General features: G+C 46.1%; 1 protein-coding gene across 4 annotated transcripts; it reads right to left on the reverse strand.

The window, feature by feature from the left end:
- Positions 1–1,432: 1,432 nt before the first annotated feature.
- BSDC1 (BSD domain containing 1) lies at positions 1,433–15,769 on the reverse strand. Of its 4 annotated transcripts, none has more exons than XM_088672183.1 (12): positions 15,725–15,765; positions 15,153–15,212; positions 14,016–14,076; positions 13,138–13,254; positions 12,727–12,894; positions 12,581–12,635; positions 8,978–9,093; positions 8,361–8,429; positions 7,271–7,352; positions 5,393–5,932; positions 5,008–5,111; positions 1,433–4,247 (listed from the first exon to the last, which is right to left on the reverse strand). In XM_088672183.1, the coding sequence occupies exons 1-12, from the start codon at positions 15,733–15,735 to the stop codon at positions 4,215–4,217; spliced, it is 1,416 nt and encodes a 471-aa protein (XP_088528309.1). In that variant the 5' UTR covers positions 15,736–15,765; the 3' UTR covers positions 1,433–4,214. The 4 variants fall into 4 exon arrangements, with proteins under 4 accessions (XP_088528309.1, XP_088528308.1, XP_034977132.3 ...); XM_088672182.1 differs by having other exon boundaries at positions 15,415–15,746; XM_035121241.3 differs by lacking the exon at positions 15,153–15,212 and having other exon boundaries at positions 15,725–15,769.
- Positions 15,770–20,285: the final 4,516 nt, after the last annotated feature.

A 20,285-nucleotide genomic window follows, 5' to 3' on the forward strand; every position in this document is an offset into this window, starting at 1 on the left:
AAAGGACCATGTCAAAAACTCGCCCCAAATAAAAGGGGACAGGCTGTTTCCAAAATGCTCACATATATTTTAACGTTATGCTCAGTTTCTGGTCTATCCTTGCCCAATTCTTTGCACACTTCCCCCTCTCATTGGGCAAATTTGAAGTGGCCCCGGCCTCCAGAGATATATGAACAAGAGCAGAGAGGTGTGTCTTCCCTTGCCACTCTCTCTCTCTCTGCCATCCAAAGCTGCCTCTAAGAAGCATTCCAAAACAGACCAAGGGCATGTGTGATGACTCTTAAGGAGGGTGATTGCTCCTCCCCAGCTGCCCCTTAAAGGCACTGTTTCAGTGGGCATCCCACAGGAGTACTTGTTACTTTGGAAAAGAAATATTTCCCCCATGTCAAATATAAAACCCCAAGAAGCTGTCTTGTACTGACCCATCAATCCATCTAGCTTAGCATTTTCAGCTCCAGCCTAAAAGAGGAGGTAAAAAGCTCCAGCGTACACCAACCTGGTGCTGTGAAGATGTTTTAGACTAAACAAATGCAGGGCAGCAGGTTGGCAAAGGCTGGTCTGCTCTGACAGGGAGGTTTTCCCCAGGCTGGCACCTCAAGAGCATTTTAACTGAAGGCCTCAGGCATGTAGAGCACAGGGTCTGCTGAGTGACAGCCCATCCTTCCATAGCTGGCAGATATATCTAACAAGCTTCTGCAATCTCTTTGGCTGCGAGTGAGGAAAGAGCAACTGATAGGGTAGGAAAGACACCCTAGAGCCCTTGCAGCCAGAGGTCAAGCAGGGGCTGTGGATTACTTGCTCCCAAGAGCACTCTTTCTCCCTTCTCATGAAGGCCCCAAAGAAGGAACTTTCTAAATAGAAGCTGCTTTTATTTTTGTCATGGTGGACCTAGAGCTGGGGGGGGGTCCTACTGCCACTCCCACATTCTCTCTCTTCAGCCACCCCTAAATACCTTGCCCTTCAGACTAGAAGGTACAGCTCCTTCACCCTCCCATCCCACCATATCTTACAAGAGGATAGTGGCTAGTTGTAACCCCTATTCTGGCAATGCAGCCTGTCTTGTTTCTCATCCCCTCTAAGACAGCAGTGTGTTATTTGGCATCTCTGAAAGCAAGAGAATCATAGAATGGTAGAGTTGGAAGAGACTCCAAGGGTCATCTAGTCCAACCCCCTACAATGCAGGAATCAAAGCTAACGAATCTCTGGCAGGTGGGCAGCCAACCTTGGTTGAAAAACCACCACCTTCCGAAGTTGTTGATTCCACTGTCAAAGTTAACAGTGTCAGAAAGTTCTTTCTAAGACTTTGAATCTGAACTGAATTTGGGGGGGGGGAGACATTTCCCAAACTATGGCTGCTACACCTACTTGCACAACAGGGTTGGTGAGGGCGGGGGGGGGGGGGGGAGGTCAAGAAACCAGTAGCACCAGGCCATTTCTGTAGAACTCTTTTAATTGCTGTTAACGGCAAGTCTGTAAAAGGTTCAGGAGAAAGTCATCATTACAAAACTAAACAGCTGTTAGAGTCACTTCTTCACCCCAGCTAGAAAACAGTCCAGGGAGTTGCAGTATAATTTAAAAATGAGAGAATATTGCACAACCAAGAGAAAAAAGAGAGAAGAAAATGAATTATGCAGTTATGATGAAATCAGAGCCTCAGTGATTTTCCCCAACCCCAACTGGGAATGAGTCTCGTCCCCTTGGCTACCTCCTTGAAACAGAATCTGGCTCTATACTACCATGCTTTGCCCCATCATCACACAGACACATCTATAAAAGTAAGCTGATGCAGGAGCCACAGATGTCCCTTGACAGCCACCATCCTTCTCAGACACTTGGATTTGGGCTCTTCTAGGCAGATGTCACACCACGGATTCCTGGCACCCCTATGCTCTGCTAAACTCAATGAGATCCAGTCTTCAAGGGGATGTAGAACATAGCTCATTTTCTAAACTAAACTGTCCCATGACTTAGCCAGGCCCTCATATGGATGATTAAGACACACCCCAAAGCAGCCTCTTCAAGACTGTGGTGGAGCTCGTACCTGCAAATGCAGGGAACATCCTGTTTTAGATCACAGGAATAGAAGTGGCCTTATACCAGCAACTTGGGCAGGTGGTCAAACCCACCTGCTACATGATCCTTTTAAAGGGAGATGACAGGGATGCAGCATGAATGTATGTGCTCCACCACTGATCCCCATTTCAGAAGCAACAGCTCATGTGGACCGAGGACGAACACAAGAAGAAACTGTGCACAAAGCAACCAAGAAACTTGGGTGCTTCACTCTCCTTAATCTGCTTTTAGGGCTGACTCTGTTGCTAGTTTCCCCCAAATGGGGGTTCATTTACATGGGCTGGCTCATACAGAAGCCTCTAGGAGAGGTAACTGTAGCAGCTATAAATTCTAACAGCTACTAAGCGACCCATTAAGAGCCTCCTTCCAGCTCTTGCACAGCACTGCTGCGTGCTCACTTGCTTACTCTCCTTTTGGCAGTGTTTGGCTTCCAATTGGAGCGGGAAAGAGAAATAAGTAGCAGGAACTTTCTTATTCCTGTCTGGTACTCTTAAGAAGCCAGGCACTGTTGAGAAGATGAATGAATGAGCAGCAGCACTGTGAGAAGGCTGGAAGGGAGCCGCCTCTGGATGGCTCTAACAAGTATCAGATGCTTCTGAAGGCTCAACCACAGGGGCTCTGGTATGAAACCAGCCTGAGTCAGGACCCCCCCCCCGGTTATATTGCATCATTGGGGAGGATCATAAGGACATTTTATGTCACAGCTGTATGCATCAGGGAGATGCTGAACCTCCGCACAACTCCCATTTGCTTCAACGGAGTTTGTGCAGGAGAGCTTCCTAATGGAGAAGAAGCCGATTTCCATTTTGGACCCATTTTAGAAAAGCATGAACAGAGCTAATCAGTTCTGAGGTCAGAGATGCTCAAGTAGTTACAGACGCTTTCGACTCAACTATGCTGTGGCAAGGAGCATATCAGGAGAAGGGGGGGATTGTACCAAAAGGAAACAGATATGCCTAGAGAAGGTCAGAGGGATGCGAGCAAGGAAGGAACACAGCCTTGTAGGCAGTTGTAGCTCTTGGCAAGGTTGGGGAGCATGAGAGACCTCTCCCCGGGGATGGGGTTTTTCCAGAGGCTTGCTACATACTAGCCTTCACTAGGTTGGCGAAGGCTGCCATAGACAGAGATTGACAAATGCATCAGCCCAAGTGGGGGCGGGAAAGAGGGGCACGAGGCTTTGGCAAATGCTGGTCCTTCAACACTGACCGTCAGTGCTTCTCAGGGATGCCCAATAGCAAGGTCACCAGCAGAGGAGCTGCACTTGCGCCATTCAGCAGCTCCACAGAAACTCACACCCAGCCCTTTTCAAATAAGGTCTCAGCAGCACAACCCAGCAGGAACATCTTCTTCCACTTGTGTTCAATTCAGGGGAGCTTGTGCAGCAGATGCTCCCGCTAGTGTCACGAGCTGCTAAGCAAGGATTCAGCTTAAGATTTCATTTTTATTTTTTGAAAAGTGCTTCAAGTCCCAGAAAAGCAGAGAAGGAGCAGTTCAGGAGGGATAGGTAGGGATGAGAGGAGGACTCTCCCAGCTTTTCAATGTCCTGGCTTCCTATCAGGCAGTGCAAGATGCTAAGGGAAATGGGTAATAGCAATCAGACACCATGCTAGAGGGGCTGTCTTCTCCTTCTCTAAAAGCTTATTGGGTTTCATGAAGACACTCACACAGGAGGCACAGCTAGGAAGTGGCCAGCCTAGTGAAGAAAAGGCAAAATAATCCTAATTATCTTCTAGAGCCCAGTCGGACTCACCCCACACCCACCCCAAACCACCATCAACTGACACCCACCTCAAACTGTGCCCCCCCAAAAGGAAAATAAATCCACACTAAGACAGCTCTGAGAGAAGCAATAGTCCAGAGGACCTACTGGGAAGATGCACCTATCCTTGTGCCCCACTCCCTCTGCCGAGGCTCTTCGGCAGCCCCACGTGATACCAGCCACCACCAGGATCCAAGTGTGGGTTATGGTCCAAGGTCCCCAACAGGATTTCAGCAGAGATGAGATGCAGCCAGCCCGGAACACATTTACACAGGAAAAAGGAACCGGTTGCTCTGTGGTTTAATTCACATTGGATGGTGCGGAGGGGGGAAGGGGGTGAGGGGAAGATACCAAGATGCACCACGGAAGTGACGACCCCATGTTATTCCCAGTCTTCCCATTCTTCATCTTCCATCTGCAGTAGGAGAGGGAGGGAGCGCAAGAAGAAAGGTGTTTTAAGGTAGGATGTTACAAAGGGACAAACAGCAAGCACCGAGGTCACACAATGATTGTGCACAGGGTTAGGCCAAGAGCTGCCAGCAAATTAAAGCAATCCAGTCTATGTGCTGCTGAATCATTATTAAAACCTGAGACCAGAAGCCATATATACAGTTGCAATCAAAATTATTCAACCCCCATTGCAAATGACGCTTATTATCAAAATTTTACAGACTTTCAGCTGTTGGCAATGAGGAAATCAAATAAATGCAACTGAAATAGCTCAACCCAACGGATGCTTCAAGTGGTTTCCCCAAATTCAGCTAAAATAAATGTGGCCTTGAAGATACAAGTGACTGGATCCCAGTCAGCAGTCTTGCCAGAGAGAGAACTAAAGCATTAAGATAGTCCTCCTCCTCTTCCTCCTCCTCCTCAGTGCCTGGCTGTTCCCCTTCTACAAAAGAGCAGGCGTGGCATTTTTTCTGGAGCACAAGGACATGCCTGTGTCCAACACAAGTCATGTACATGCTAGTGTCACATTATCACAAAGGTGTCAGCAACAAAATAAAGAAAAATAAGGTCCTCATTGTCTCTTCTGAAAGCCCTCTTAAGGCTGCAACCCTACAACCCTTTCCTGGGAGTAAACCAGTGATCAAACGGCCTTTGTAATATGTTCTGCCGCCATCCCAAGAACCCCAGGGACGGTCTTCTGGACCTGGCTGCCTGCAAGGACTCACCTCCCCAGAGATGTCCACCTTGGAGAGGGCCAACTGCACCTCTTCTTCTGTCATGTCCAGGTCAAAGTCCTTTTCCCAGTCCTCACTAATATCTGTGCTAGAGCCTGAAATGAAAAGAAAGAACAACAGAGGCGTCCCCTGCTCAAGGCTTTTGATGTGCCACAAATGCCACAGCAGGAAAGAAGTCACTAAACAACAACAAATGCACTCAAGGCTGTGCGGCATCCACACCTTTGTAACCAGACCACAGCAACATGGAAATGGGTATTGTTCCAGAGCTGTCAAGGGTCAAGAGGGGCTTGCAAATGGGTAACTTTCCACATGCTAATGCACATTTACAGAGGGCTGAGGTTTGGGCTCATTGAGCACTGTCCAGGCTACCCACCTTTCTTCCCATTGTTGGAGGGAGTGGATTTCCCGCTGTCAGAGTTGAGTTCAAAGAGTCGCAGATCCATGGGCCCATCCTCTCGCAGAGTCTCTATCCTGCTCACTGGCTTGGCCTCCGCTTGCTCCTTGGGTTGCTCTGGGGAAGGCTTTGCCTCTGGAGCAGCTGGGGAAGGATGTGCAGGCTCCGCTGGCTTTGCAAGTGAGGTCTGCTCTTCTGCGGTAGCTTCCTGCAGCCTCTGAGAGATGTCCCCTGCCCCAGAGAGCTGGGCTCCAGTCTGTAAGGGCACAGCAGGTGAAGCAGCAGCAGCAGGTGAAGCAGCAGCAGCAGGGTTTGCAACCTGAGTCACCAAAGAGATGCTTTCACTGCTTTCAGATGGAGTCACCTCTGCCGGGGCAGTGCTCAGCATAGCCCAGCTTTCCACCGATGCCTCCAGGGTCGGAGTGAGCACTGCTGCAGAGGTGGGGGAAGCTGGCTTCACCTCTTGGGGAGACTGCGAGCAGACATAAGACTGGGAGGAGGACGACCCAAGGAATTCCTCTGTGGTAGAAGAGTTGAGAGAGTGAGGCAAAACGGGTGGGTGAATGTGTCACTGATGACATTCATAAGCAGGGGGAAATGAGACGGGGGAAACAAGCAGGGGGAAATTCTTGCTTTTCCCTCTGACTTGGTAAGGGAAAGACTGATCAGGAAGTTTTCCTTACAGCCTTCTGAATACTAATAATGCCAGGAGTTTCCCTACAAACAGAAGGTTTCTCTCCCCTGCCCTTCTCTTTTGTACTTCCTGGTGTGTTATTTCTTAGCAATGAGGGCACTACCAAGCAATAAGCCACAATTTCCCCCTGCCAGGATGCCTGTGATTTTTTTCTCCCTTTCTCTCAAGCTTTAAAAATGTCCAAAAATTGTAACACTGCTAAGCAAAACAGCTCCTAAGATTTGTTTGTGCAATAAGACAAGAAAAAACTTTATCTGCATTCATTAGTGAAACTTCAGGTGAGGGCCCCATCTTTATATATGTGTGTGTGTGTGTGGCTTATGTTACTCTGTACACCAATAGGGCTACTTAACCATCAAGGCAGACTAACCTGGGAATCCCCAAACAGAAACAGCTAGAGGAGGATGGGCAACTTGCCTAGAAAAACTCACTCTTACACTGCAACCCAGAGCAAAACTTTAGGGGGCTAGAGCATGTTTGCAGACTCCATCAGGAAAGGATGTTTAAATAGCCAAAACAAACCCAGCTGCTAAGGAGGCAGCCAATATTGCAACTTTTGGCTTAATAAAGACACGCCAACTCCCAATCTGTCTCCAAGAAGATTTCAAAATACTGGTTCTCACCTATGTGGAGGCCTGAATTACCTGGGAACTGGTTACCTGAAGAACTGTCACCTGTCAAATAGATCTGCACATGTCCTGAATTCATCAGCTGAGGCCTTGCTTCAATTAACTCCACCTTCAGGGGTTAGACAGGTGGCTACCAAAGACAAGACCTTTTCTACCATCGCACCAAAATGATGGAAGGCCCTTCCCATAGGTATATGCCTAGGCTCTCCCTTTACTATTCTTTTAGGCAGCTAGTGAATTCTTCTCTATTGTCCCAATTTCTGGAGATATAAAGGATAGTGGTTTAGTCATTGTATTTGTTCTCAAGGCAGATGCTCTTCTGATGTTGATCTGAGTTTTATTTTGTATTTTATCCTTGCATGGTTTTAATTTGGCACGGAAGTTGCCCCAAAAGCTACCGTATTAGTGGAAAGATACAGTAGGCATCTTTTCAATAAATAAATTGTGCATAAAATGCAGGAAACTACAAACAAAAGGGCCAGAAGACCCCTCCAGGTATCTTGCCCAGCTGGGAAGCAATTTCTGTTCACTAACCTTCTTCCTCTTCCCAGCCTGGCTCTTCTGCGTTAACACTTTGTTCTGCCCGCTGCTTCAAAACCTCTCTCCGGACCTCCTCCTGGGACAGAAAGGAATTCAGATGGCTGTCAGAAGTTGCTCACCTGCTGACCAGGGAGAGGGCACAAGACTAGCCCTGCAGGCAGAGTTCAAGAGCTCATACTCCCAGGTGAGAAAAGATTTCTGACAGCTGCACATGGGAAGGAAGGTGGCAAGCAAGGGAAAGAGAGGAAATACTTATAGAGCTAAGCCAAAGGGACATGCCCAAGAGTAGGGCAGAAGCTTCTGGGGCCAGGCCTCAAGGCAAGCCCCTAGAAGGTACTATGGGAAGTCCTCGCCATGAGCATCAACAGCAACCTCATAGGCCTGAGTGTAAACCCTCATCTGCAGGTTTACCAGTTGATGTTCATTGCTCATGATTCTGACAGGCTGACAAGACTTGGGCTAACAAAGGCTTGACTTTAAAATGTCTTGGCACAAGCAAAGTGTTTCCTGCTAACAAACAATCCCTCACCATACAAAACAGCCACTCCTTCCACTTCTCCTTAGTTCAAGCTGCACTTTGCATCTAGACTTCCAAGACATTTGAAATGTGACCACATATGCCGCCTTACCACTTGCATGCTTGATTCTTTCAACTGCTCCAGTCTCTTCATAAGAGCATGAGTCTGAAGCAGCAGCACGCTCCTACCACTTCCCACCCCCACCCCCCAAATGAGCAGGCCAGAATCTCAAAGAATTCTACAAGCCTAGGACATTTCCAAGGGTTCTGCTGTTCCACAGTGCTACTGAATGCTAAGTGACACACTGTCTGCTTCAGGAAAAAAGACAGGAAGGGCTTGGCAAGCAAGCTGCATTAAGGGATGAGGTAGGAGCCACCCTGTGTGCTCACAGGTGTACATGAAAAAGGCCTATAAGCATCTCTGGAAATGTGACTTAGAAGACTGTCCTGGAAAGACACTGTTGCACCCTCCTTCAAACACCCTTGTGTTGCCCCTTAATGCATCTTGCAATGGAGCAAAACTGCCTCTGTCTCAGTCGCTCCCAGAGATAACCTCTACAAACTCACCTGCTCCAGCTGATGGACTTTGTAGAAGTAGCGTTGCCAGAATTCAGAATGGGACACAGCCACTGGCACCTGATGTCAATGGAAGGAAACAGAAGGATGAACAGAGATGCAGTGGATACAGGTGTCTTAAACCAGAATCACATTAGGGGAGTACGCACAACCCCACATAGGTTCACCCAGGAGAGCAAGGCAGTTGTGGGGTTGCACTCCATAGCCCCATCAACACCAAGTGTGGGACAGGCCCTGCATGCATATACAGAGACTCCTCCACACTGGGGGGACGCTAATAAGACAAGATCTAATAAGATCTTGATGCATGGCTGAATGTGTGTATGGAATTATGGGTAGAGAGATTACCTCTGTAAGGGAAGAAACCCCTAGAAAGATTTAAGGCACTGCTGCTCCCTAGAATCTTCTATTAGGAACCAAACTTTCCTGCATTCAAAAGCATTATACAGGGATTGCAATGGACACGTTCTGGAGCCCTGCCTCTTCCTTCAGAACAGAGAACAGCACCACCCCACAGATAATTGTGAGCAACTACGTAACTTCTAGAGCAACTGTTTGAAAACAAGACCCAGAAGATCAAGGGACTAAGCCACACTGCACCACCTTACCATCTTGGAGTAGAGAGAGCGGATGGAAGGGCTGTTCACCAGCAGCTCCGATATCTCCCCTTTCTTCTCCTCTAGGTTGAAGTGCAATAGCCAGGCCTCAAAGAGCTCAGAGGGTCCTGCAGAGGATGGAAGAAACACCACCACATCACAAGTGGTATAGTCAGCTTCTGTACCTGAGGACTGGAAAGTGACCAATGTAACACCAAAAAGGGATCCAAGGGGGATCCTGGAAAATTGCAGTCTGGTTAGCTTAACATCTTTCCCAGGAAGACTGGTGAAAAGTATAGTTAAAGAAATCTGAAAGGTGGCAACACGAGCATGGGCCTTACTGTTTCTGGAATGCGCTCCCCAAGGGGGCTTGCCTGGCACCTTCATTACATTACCTTTAGGTGCCAGGTGAAAACATTTCTCTTCAACTAGGCATTTGGCTGATTAACATTCTATGACTTTTTTAATGTGTTTGTTGTATTATGTATTTTGCGTTTTCATTTTGTAGCGTGTTATGAACTGCCCTGTGACCTTCAGAGGAAGGGCAGTACACAGATCTAATAACTAAATAATAAAATTATGCATGGTGTGCAGAAAGTGGACAGAGAAAGATTTTTGTCCCTCTCTCATAATGCTAGAACTCAGGGACCTTCGATGAAGCTGAATGTTAGAAGATTCAGAACAAACAAAAGTACTTTTCCAAAAAGCATATATAAAATTCGCTGCACCCCCCCCCCAAGAGGCAGTGGATGGCTACCAACTTGAATGGCTTTAAAAGAGGATCACACAACTTCATGGATAAAGCCCACAACAGCTACTAACCAAGATGGCCATGTTCTACCTCCACTACTGGAGGCAGCATACTTCTGAATACCAGTTACTGGAAAACACTGGAGGAGAGAGTGCTGTTGCACTCAAGTATGTCTTGCTTGTATGCTTCTTACAACCATCTGTTTTGTCACTGTGAGAACAAGATGCTGCATCAGGTGGGCAACTGGCCTGATCCAGCAGGCTCTTATGTTCTTAAATGGCCAAAGTTTGTTGGACAACAAACCAAAACCAGCACTACACCATGACAGATTGCAGTCTCTCAAGGAGGCAGTGGTGAAAATTATGTTAACTTGTTTTTCCTATAATGTATGCTGTGCTGTCTGTGATTATGAGAACGGGATTCCTGCCACACTGCTGCTTGTGAGATAAAGCTACTTTGGCAGTGTAAACAAAGTGGCATGGACTTTAAGAGATAAACCACAGCCTGCTTAACTGTGGAACTATAGCCGTGGATGAGAAGCCTTGAGTTCGAGAAGTCTGCTATTTGAGAGAGGCTTATAGACAGAGATATATTACAGAGAGCTCAAATGGTGGGTGGGGGTTGGAAGACTAGACACATTGAAATTCTCAAGCTCTGGACACTGACACATCCACACCTTCCTGGCTTTGGTGGAATATGCTTTATGAAGACTGTACCTAAGGGTGCCATGACAAAAAGTAAAAGGGGCAGCCCCCCTTTGGCCCCATCCCCATAATATAAGCAGTGCCTCTGCACAAGAAAAGTCCCTTTAACTATGTTCATTTGGCCTCAATGCTGTTGAGAGATCATGTGACCATGAATTTGTTCAATCCTTTTCTTTAAAGCCCTTTACAATATAGGCACCCCATGTTTAGCGACAGTAAATCTCATAAATTAATTATGCCTTTTGTAAAACTGCCGATTCCTTTTACCTTTCCTGAACCTACCACCAAATCAAATTGGGTCATCCCAAATTCTAGTGTTATAGAAAGGAGAGGGGTGATTTTCCTGACCATTATCATGTCTTTGCTTTGTCATTTTTTAAAATTAAAATTAATAGCCCCACAGGGAAATTATTCCAGTACAATGACATTGCATCACCAAGATTCGTCTCTCTCTCTCTCTCTCTCTCTCTCTCTCTCTGTGTGTGTGTGTGTGTGTGTGTGTGTAAATGACACGAAGGGGCCTCTTCAGCATAATTCTCTTCCCAAAGAGACTTGCCTGGCACCTACATCAACACCATACTGGCACCAGTTAAAGACTTGCCTCTTTCCCCAAATATATAATGATTATTTTCCCCCCTCTCCTTTTCTTGCTGCTCTGGCCATTATATATATATATATATATATATATATATATATATATATATATACATACACACACACACACACACACACACACACACACACACACACATATATATACATACATACACCGGTATATTTATTTATGAGATTTGCTTTTCTGCTATATCACATCTTCAACACATACTAGGTAATAGTCATACATAAACTAATAAAAAAAATAGCATAGGTATAAAACAAACATATGGTAGCAATAACAACATATTTTTATTCTTTCAAGTTTATTTAAATCCTCTATATCTTAAATTACTAAGTATGATCACTTTCAGTGCTTTGAATCTCCTATATAATTTTGGAATTTGTATTGTATCCTTTATTATTAATCATCTTGAGATTTTTTGGCTAAGACAAGGAACAAATGAAACAACAATACATAGATTCAACTCATTTCACAAACTGTCTCCCCACCCTCCACCTGTATGTAAGTTTAACACTCCAAGCGGGCATCCCCAAAGCAGATTTGGCAGGCATCCACCAGACTTCCCACACATTTGTTTACAGTTCCTCCCCTTTCTTAAGGCACTCTGCAGACGACAGAGGTCAGGCTATGCCATGGATGTGAAACCTCTGGCCTGTGGGCCAGTCTTGTCCAGCTAGGGGGTTCAAGTTGGCCCTCCAGGGCTGGAGAGATAAGGATATGGGTCATCTAGCCAAAAAAAGCTTCTACAGCACTGTATTACACTGTTCTTAGGCTTAAGTTTCCATGGTTTCTGCCCACACACCTATATTCCTGGCAGGATCTCAGCCTTCCAGAACTGACTCTTCTGACCTTAAAAGACCAGCAGGTGTGTGCAGCCATTAATGGCTGGAAAGTGGAGTGCAAAACTATCCTGGTTGCCTCTCCAGGCCAAGAAGGTTTCAGGGTAGCTTCACCCTTGCCAGTCTGGCAGAGAACACTGTGAGAATAGGGGGAGTGGCAGAGGGTGGGGGGAAAGCAGCAGGAGAGGGGAGGGGGAGGTACAACTTGGCTTTCATGAGAAGCAGGTGCCTTGCAACCCTTCCTCATTTTTTGCAAAAAGTCTAACTTGCCAGAGGTCACCCATGGCTGAGCAGGAATTCTGAGAATAGCCTCCCATGATGAAGCATAATGCTTCCACTGCAACCCACAATCCGCAACCCGTCACCCTACCTCCTTTCTACTGCAGCCCCCAAACCTAGAAGTTACTTTTTCTTTTAGCAAGGCCTGCATTTCAAAATTTGGGGCATTCCACCAGGTTTTGCATTATGAAAGCAAACAGCACGCTGTGGACTTCAGTCATCCTCCAGATAGACAGACTGTGGAAGGACGTGTGGATCCAGAATTGGCCTCCACAGTCCCTTATGGGCCCATTGTTAAAATCGTGTTTATGGAAGACAATCTTACTCGGCTACGAGTGATTGCCAAAGAAGAAGAAGAAGATAGTTCACCCAAACATTTCCCTGACTGTGGGGTTTTTCAGTCCAAATCAGTCCCCAACTTACCATCAGGTTCATTGCAATAGGTGGCTGGGTCAGACTGAAGGCTGTACAGCCGAGCCTGGAAGAGGACAGACAGGGAGAAGCATATGAGCACAAGACATTAATGGCGGGGACAGAGGCCACCTTTTGGGGGTAGAGACTGGAGGCACCTTGGCACTGTCGTATAACTCTGTTGTTCCAGAAGGGGTCGCCATCAGGGTTATGACGTCACAGTCAATGGTCATATCTGGTGAAGGTGCAAATGTGTCGGAGATAACACCCAGGAAGTTGGAGAGCCCTTTTCTCACTTTCTCTGTCGCACCCGAGGAACTTTCCGTCTTCACAAAAACAAAGAAATTCACAATGAAAACTAATCTAAGGCACAGGAACCAGAGTGGGCAATATCCCACAAAGCCTAGTATTGCTATGGGCTTGATACACCAAATCAACAAAGAGAATAATGAAAAAAGTTGTGGGGAGAGGGAAATGGTAAACACAAATAAAAATCTGCCAGCCCTTCCCAATGACATGCATTCCTGCCCCTGCCTCTCCCTCCATTTATGTTTTTGATGTCCACTCACAGCCAGCTTCTCCTTGACCACACTGGCAGTGGCAGCAATGGTGCAGGCTGTGTCATGCTGGACCACTTGCGTGAACTCGGTCAGGTCACGTTTCATGAACTCCAAGGCCTCTGTGGACTGCAACAGAGTGAGAGGAGAATATACTTATTGTTGGGTACACTGTGGCTGAATTTCCAATGAGTGTGGTAGTTAGCCTGGATTGGGGGTTAACAATCAAAGAACACCATGTGTTTATCAATCTAAGAGTGTGGCCATCAGGAGGAGAAAACAGAATTCATATATCCGAAACGATAAGCACCTGACAGCTCTTGTTCCAATCACCTCACGTGGCTTCAGGAGCATGTTCACAACTGATCCCAAAACAAGCATTTTTAATTCCAATAACAGATACATGAAACATGACTGTGAGATGTGAATGGTACTCCAATGAACCCTGGCAGATCAGGCCAAAGTGGGTCATCTAGTTCAGCCTTCCCCAACCTGGGGTCCTCCAGCTGCTTTTAACTACAACTCCCATCAGCCTCAAGATCCTACAGCCATGCTGTGTGGGTCTGAGCTGTAGTCCCAAACAGTTGGATAATACCAGGATGGGGAAGGTGTTCAGTGTTTCATTTCCAACAGCTGGCAAGCAGGCGCCTGAGAAAGGCTCATAAGCAGGGGCACAAAGATCATGGCCTTTCCTTGGTACCTAATACTCAGTACAGTAGCATAATAAGCAAAGAGGTTTTTCTTACAAAGGGAGTCATCAGTCATTAATTCAGAAGTAGCCAACTTGATGCCCCAGACCATGATGGACTCCCACCAGCCTCAGGCAGCATGTGTCTTTTTGACAGCCTCTCTCTCTAGTTTACCAGTGGATAAAAAGCAGACCCACCTACCTTATCTTTGACTGTCTGAAGGCTTTGCTGTAGCCAGCTCCTCCACCAGCCTCCATCTTCCCTATTACAGGACAAACATATGAAGCTGAAATTGGGAATTTTACATAATAAACTCAAGACAAAGAATGCAGAACAGTCAGCTACTGCAGCAAACCCTACAACGGCAGCCTTTGTTTCTATGAAATGTTAGCAGAATCTTTTTCCAACCCCAATTCAGGACCTTCCCTTTCAAGAGCTAATGCAGAAACACCTTAAAATCAATACTGTACTACACTTGTGTCCTTGGCTTGGCCTCCTCCTGCCACAAGTAGAAGAATAATTTAAATTCTTAGGCACAAGATCCAAATATTTCAAAACTTGAGCTACACTTTCCAGCACTATCGCAGACCAAGGCTCCCGTTTTTCTCATGAATTGTTACACATTACCTCCTTCCTTCTCTCTCTTTTGCCCCTTCTCAACATTACCTCCCAAGATAGAAAGCACTTTAACAAGTTAGCAGGTTTTTAAATACTTATTTAAGTTTAAGGGAATATTATTGAACTCCTCCAACATGATGTGAACGATGCAAAAAAATGTAATACAAACTCAAGCCTCCTACAGTATTTACTAGAAATTTATGAAAAAGAAGGGTATGAACAAAATAATAACTCAGGCTTTTACAGCACACAGCCTCAAAGGCATACAAGTGAATTAGAGGCTCCTATGCCACATGTTTAAATCATATAATTTAGTTTGGGGAGTAGTGAAAGAATGTGGATTTACTGGTTCCCTCCCAGTAAATCCCACACTCCCACACACAGTCTTTCTAGTTTGCCACAATTAATACATCATCATGGAACACACTATAACCACATTCATATGTGCTACTTTAGAGTTCTGTATATAAATGACTATACAAGTGGTCTAGGAACAGGGCTTGGCTAAGGAACCTTTGATTCAAAGCCTTCCTCAAACCATTAAACCCCCTGCATAGCAATCGACTGCACTTCAATCTGCATGCCCCCACCATCTGTCACACTAAGGTACTACCTCAACAGATGCACATGGCAAGAAAGGTAAAGTGAGTCAGTGATGAAGAATCTCATATATTAACAACAGACCTACAAAATGGGTCAGACTGCAACACAGTGGCTTACCCAAGGCTGCCAGAGAGTCTGAACCCAAGTCCCACACATCCAAACACATCATTTGAGGTGCTGTAACAAAGCAGATGTTTTTCAGGACCCTCTTTTCCCATTGTCCCCAGATATGCCCACTTTGACAATTCTAAGGCCTCACCGCACTATTAGCCCTGCATTCCTAGATCTCTTCCCAAAACAGCCAACGTTGCCCTACCCCCAAGCAATCCTAAACTGGCCAAACGCGACCCCCCCCCAATACTATACAGTACAATCCTACCTTTCTCCTCCGCAACCTGTTCCCCTGAAAAACCCACACCTCATCGTCTGGCTTCGCCACCACCGCCAGGGCTGCCTCTACAAAACAAGAGTGCCCAGACTCAAGAGGGAGGGGGCGGGGCTAACAACACTAACTCAGGGCCAAAGGAACGCACTCTGTGCATTACCAGCGGTACTCTTTCCTGCCTAATTAGTCGAGGGGTCCCGAGGCGGAGCTCAGGCACAACCACCCGCCCCTCCTCCTCATTCGCCCCCAGGTCCCCCCCCCCGGTCGCAAAGGCACCACTCCCAGCGATACCAGTTACGCTCACCCTTCCGCCATCTTGGCAGTCTGACGTCACCAATATTTACTGACCTTTGACACCCAGCAGAAGCCCCGCCCTTTTGACGCAGCAACCGCCACTACTTCCGGGGGATCCCCCACTTTCTTTCAATCGGGCTGTCACAACTTCAGTGTTACCATAGAAACACTTCCGGCTTCCATGATAGAGAGCTCTGGTTAGAGCGGCTTCTCTAGGGTTACACATAGCCTTTTGGCGATGTCGTTGTTTTCGCATTATGTTCCTCACACGGGCGACTTTCAAAAGGGGAAGTGAGGGCTGGAGTGGGGAGTGCCTTCTCTCACTCTCTTTTAATCTGTATGCTTCTCCTGGGTTTGGTCGGCAACCGCCGAGGGCCGAATAAAATCAGTGTTTTCCTCCCTTCTCGCTGCAACATCGAGGCGGAGCCGGGAGAAAGGTCCTCCCCTTTCCCCTCCCTGGAGCTAACGAAGGAAATTCCGTAGCCCCATCGAAGTTAGCATTTGCTAACTTCTACAATCACCCGCAGCTCTTACACTTACCGGTATTTCACAATAACGCATTTAAAATATCTAATACATACATAATAATAATACATACATAATAATACATACATAGATGTATGTATGTATGATTTGTATTTTAAAAGTCTCATCCCTCCTCACTCGATCTCAACATGTTTGTTGGCATCCGTCTGTCCCGAGAGACCATGGAGCACGCCTCCGGGGGTGAAGTCAAACCGCTGCTTAGGCAGCACCAAAGTGACTCTTCTGGGGCGCAAGCCTGGGCTGTGGGCATGGATAGACTACTGCAGTGGACAGGGGGTCCGTGGCACCATTTATACAAAAACTACTATAGAGATAACAAAAAATAATAACGAAAAGTAGGAAGTCCATAAGTACCGTAGGCTTTGGAAAAACAGGGGGATCGCAGTACTTAGCTAATTGGGAACCACAGCTCTAGTAGGCGCCGGGTGTGGGAGGCCCTGGTGTTCTAACCCCCACAACATTCCCTATGGAGGGGCCGGGCACCCACCATTTTTTATGCCAGGGACGCGGGGCGCAGAGGGAGCCCGCTGCGCCCAGCCCCGCCGGGTCCAGGAATGCTGTCTCAGCAGTATCCTCGCGCGTCACTGCAATAACTCCTGCAACTCCACTAACTTCAGAAGTAGAAGTAGTCTACTTCTGCTTCATTGACTATGCAAAAGCCTTTGACTGTGTCGACCACAGCAAACTTTGGCAAGTTCTTAAAGAAATGGGAGTGCCTGATCACCTCATCTGTCTCCTGAGAAATCTCTATGTGGGACAAGAAGCTACAGTTAGAACTGGATATGGAACAACTGATTGGTTCAAAATTGGGAAAGGAGTACGACAAGGTTGTATATTGTCTCCCTGCTTATTTAACTTATATGCAGAATTCATCATGCGAAAGGCTGGACTAGATGAATCCCAAGCCGGAATTAAGATTGCCGGAAGAAATATCAACAACCTCAGATATGCAGATGACACAACCTTGATGGCAGAAAGCGAGGAGGAATTAAAGAACCTTTTAATGAGGGTGAAAGAGGAGAGCGCAAAATATGGTCTGAAGCTCAACATCAAAAAAACCAAGATCATGGCCACTGGTCCCATCACCTCCTGGCAAATAGAAGGGGAAGAAATGGAGGCAGTGAGAGATTTTACTTTCTTGGGCTCCTTGATCACTGCAGATGGTGACAGCAGTCACGAAATTAAAAGACGCCTGCTTCTTGGGAGAAAAGCAATGACAAACCTAGACAGCATCTTAAAAAGCAGAGACATCACCTTGCCGACAAAGGTCCGTATAGTTAAAGCTATGGTTTTCCCAGTAGTGATGTATGGAAGTGAGAGCTGGACCATAAAGAAGGCTGATCGCCGAAGAATTGATGCTTTTGAATTATGGTGCTGGAGGAGACTCTTGAGAGTCCCATGGACTGCAAGAAGATCAAACCTATCCATTCTTAAGGAAATCAGCCCTGAGTGCTCCCTGGAAGGACAGATCGTGAAGCTGAGGCTCCAATACTTTGGCCACCTCATGAGAAGAGAAGAATCCTTGGAAAAGACCCTGATGTTGGGAAAGATTGAGGGCACTAGGAGAAGGGGACGACAGAGGACAAGATGGTTGGACAGTGTTCTTGAAGCTACGAACATGAGTTTGACCAAACTGCGGGAGGCAGTGCAAGACAGGAGTGCCTGGCGTGCTATGGTCCATGGGGTCACGAAGAGTCGGACACGACTAAACGACTAAACAACAACAACTTCAGAAGAGCCCAACACACTTTAAAAGACTATACCCTATACGGTGGACAAAGGTTGTTGGGGAACTTTTCTATCTGAGAAATTTACCAGAACAATTTTGTGCATGTCATCTCAGAAGTAAATGCCACTGACTGTGTTCAATGGGACTTCCGGGTAAATGTGCAAAGGGTTGTGACTGTGCTGACTGGGGCTGGTGGGTGCTGCGTTTCAAAACATCTGGAAGGCACCAGGGTGGCGAAGGCAGTGTAATGGGGTGACCTTTCCATTCTATTAAGCACACAAATTAGGTGGGGAGCTGATGAAACACTTACCTGAGTCTCTTAAAGGGAAACAAGTGCAAGCTCATATAAAAATAATAATCTAGGACCAAATGCACCAGCACCTCAAGGCTCCTGCTTGTTCTCCCCACCATTTATATACAAATAAAACCAGAGGGCTTTTGTTAATGAAGGACGCTAAACAAAAAGAGCTGGTGCCCTTCATATGCTTTGAGTTTCAATCAGCCCTAGCCAGCAAAGCTGTATTGTGCTAGTGCTATGGGAGCTGTTGGGAATTGTAGTTCAAAGCACCTGGAGGGCACCAGATTTGGGAAGGCTGCCATAGTAGCTAAGAAACTCAAGTTTCCAGAAAATTTCACCTGAACCCCTCTTATCCAGCTACAATCATTAGCTTTATATTGCCATCTGTACACATGACACTTTATAAAGAATGGATCCTTGGCTTGAAAACTACACAAAAGAGACAGCAGTGTAAGGGGGAGGCAACTAGGGCTAAACTGTTCATCTCATTTTCATCCTATCCTTCTTCTAAGGAGTGCTTGCCATCCCCAGGGAGACTTGCCTGGCACTTTGGTTGTTATCTTACATGCCACATAAACCCTATCTATCTTATTCACTCAGGTCTTTGGTGGGTAATTTTAATTACTGGTTGTGGGTCACCACCACCATCATTTTAAAAATATTTTTAACTGCCACCCTAGGGAGTTCTTGCTACTCTTGTTAGTTGCACAACTAACTAAAGACTAATTTGTTTTGAGACAATTTTTAGTAGTGAGCAACAAATAATAATAATAATTGTACATAATGGCAAATTGTTCTTATTTGTAGGAGAAAGGCAGTATACACAATTTGTTGAAAAGAAATAAATACATTTAAGCCATGAGCATTCCTTGTATCTTTAGTCTTTAGAGTGTGTTGAAATTTAGCCTATGCCTGTCTTAGCAAGGCCACTCTTGTGCTCTTATATAGATTGTGCTATTTATAGAGTAGGATGGATATTCCTTTTTTTCTCTCTTTCTTTCTCATCTATCTATTCCTTCACTCCTTTGCTCCACAGGGAATTTCCAGAGGAAATACGCTTGGCTGATAAAGCAGCCAGTGAATTCATGCCATCTGCTTTCAATCAGTGACTCCATGAGAGTCGGCTTCACACAAGTTGATGGGTCCCATTATTCTAGCATGAGGCTACCATATACCTATATTTCAGAAAGAATGCTTAATGCAGTACACACACACACACATATGTACTACCATTCTCCCTCCAAGCTGGGAGCAGATTTGGAGCTGTAGCTTGTAGACTGGGGAAACGCTGAGTATCTCCTAGTCTGCAAACTAGGGGTTGTGCCCACAATGCTGTTGCTTGTATCCTGAGGAAAATTCCTTTTATCCAGAGAGTAGCCTTCTGCTTTTTACGTCTCCACAGATCCCAATCACAAACAAAACACAAATTTGTAGTATCACATCTGACATCTCTTTGTTTAAAGCACCCCTCTCTCTGGGCACAAATTATCCCTTCCTCCTCTCCCTCCCTCCCTTTGGAGTCTTTCTGGGGCAACTGCCAAGAAACGCAGCAAGCCCAGGTGGGATCCAAGGGGTAGAGGACACAGAGGGGCTTTATGTCTGCCTTCTTCCAGCTGCTACCTTTGACAGTTGTTTTGCAGCTGCCCTCACTTTAAATTATTTATTTACTTAACTACATTTGTAGAACCATATTTGTATAAGCTCACAAAATAAAATGTTCACATACAATAAAAATACCAACTTAATCAAACAAGTTTCTGCCTACAAAATTCCAGCAGAAAAATCACTCATGCACAAAGCAAAGCCACAGATTTAAAACAACAACAACCCTGGGGGAATTAAAAAATGTCTCCACCTGACACCAGAATGTAACCACAAAGAAGCCCCCATTTTCCCTTGTGTGCCATGTTTTTCTTTTCTAGATTATAAACCTGTAGGCTAGGGATTGCCTGTTTTGGTAGTATGTAAGTCTCTCTGGGAGCCTTTTTGGCTGAAAAG

The sequence above is a fragment of the Zootoca vivipara genome, chromosome 6 (assembly GCF_965207765.1).
Source record: "Zootoca vivipara chromosome 6, rZooViv2.hap1.1, whole genome shotgun sequence".
NCBI lineage: Eukaryota > Metazoa > Chordata > Lepidosauria > Squamata > Lacertidae > Zootoca > Zootoca vivipara.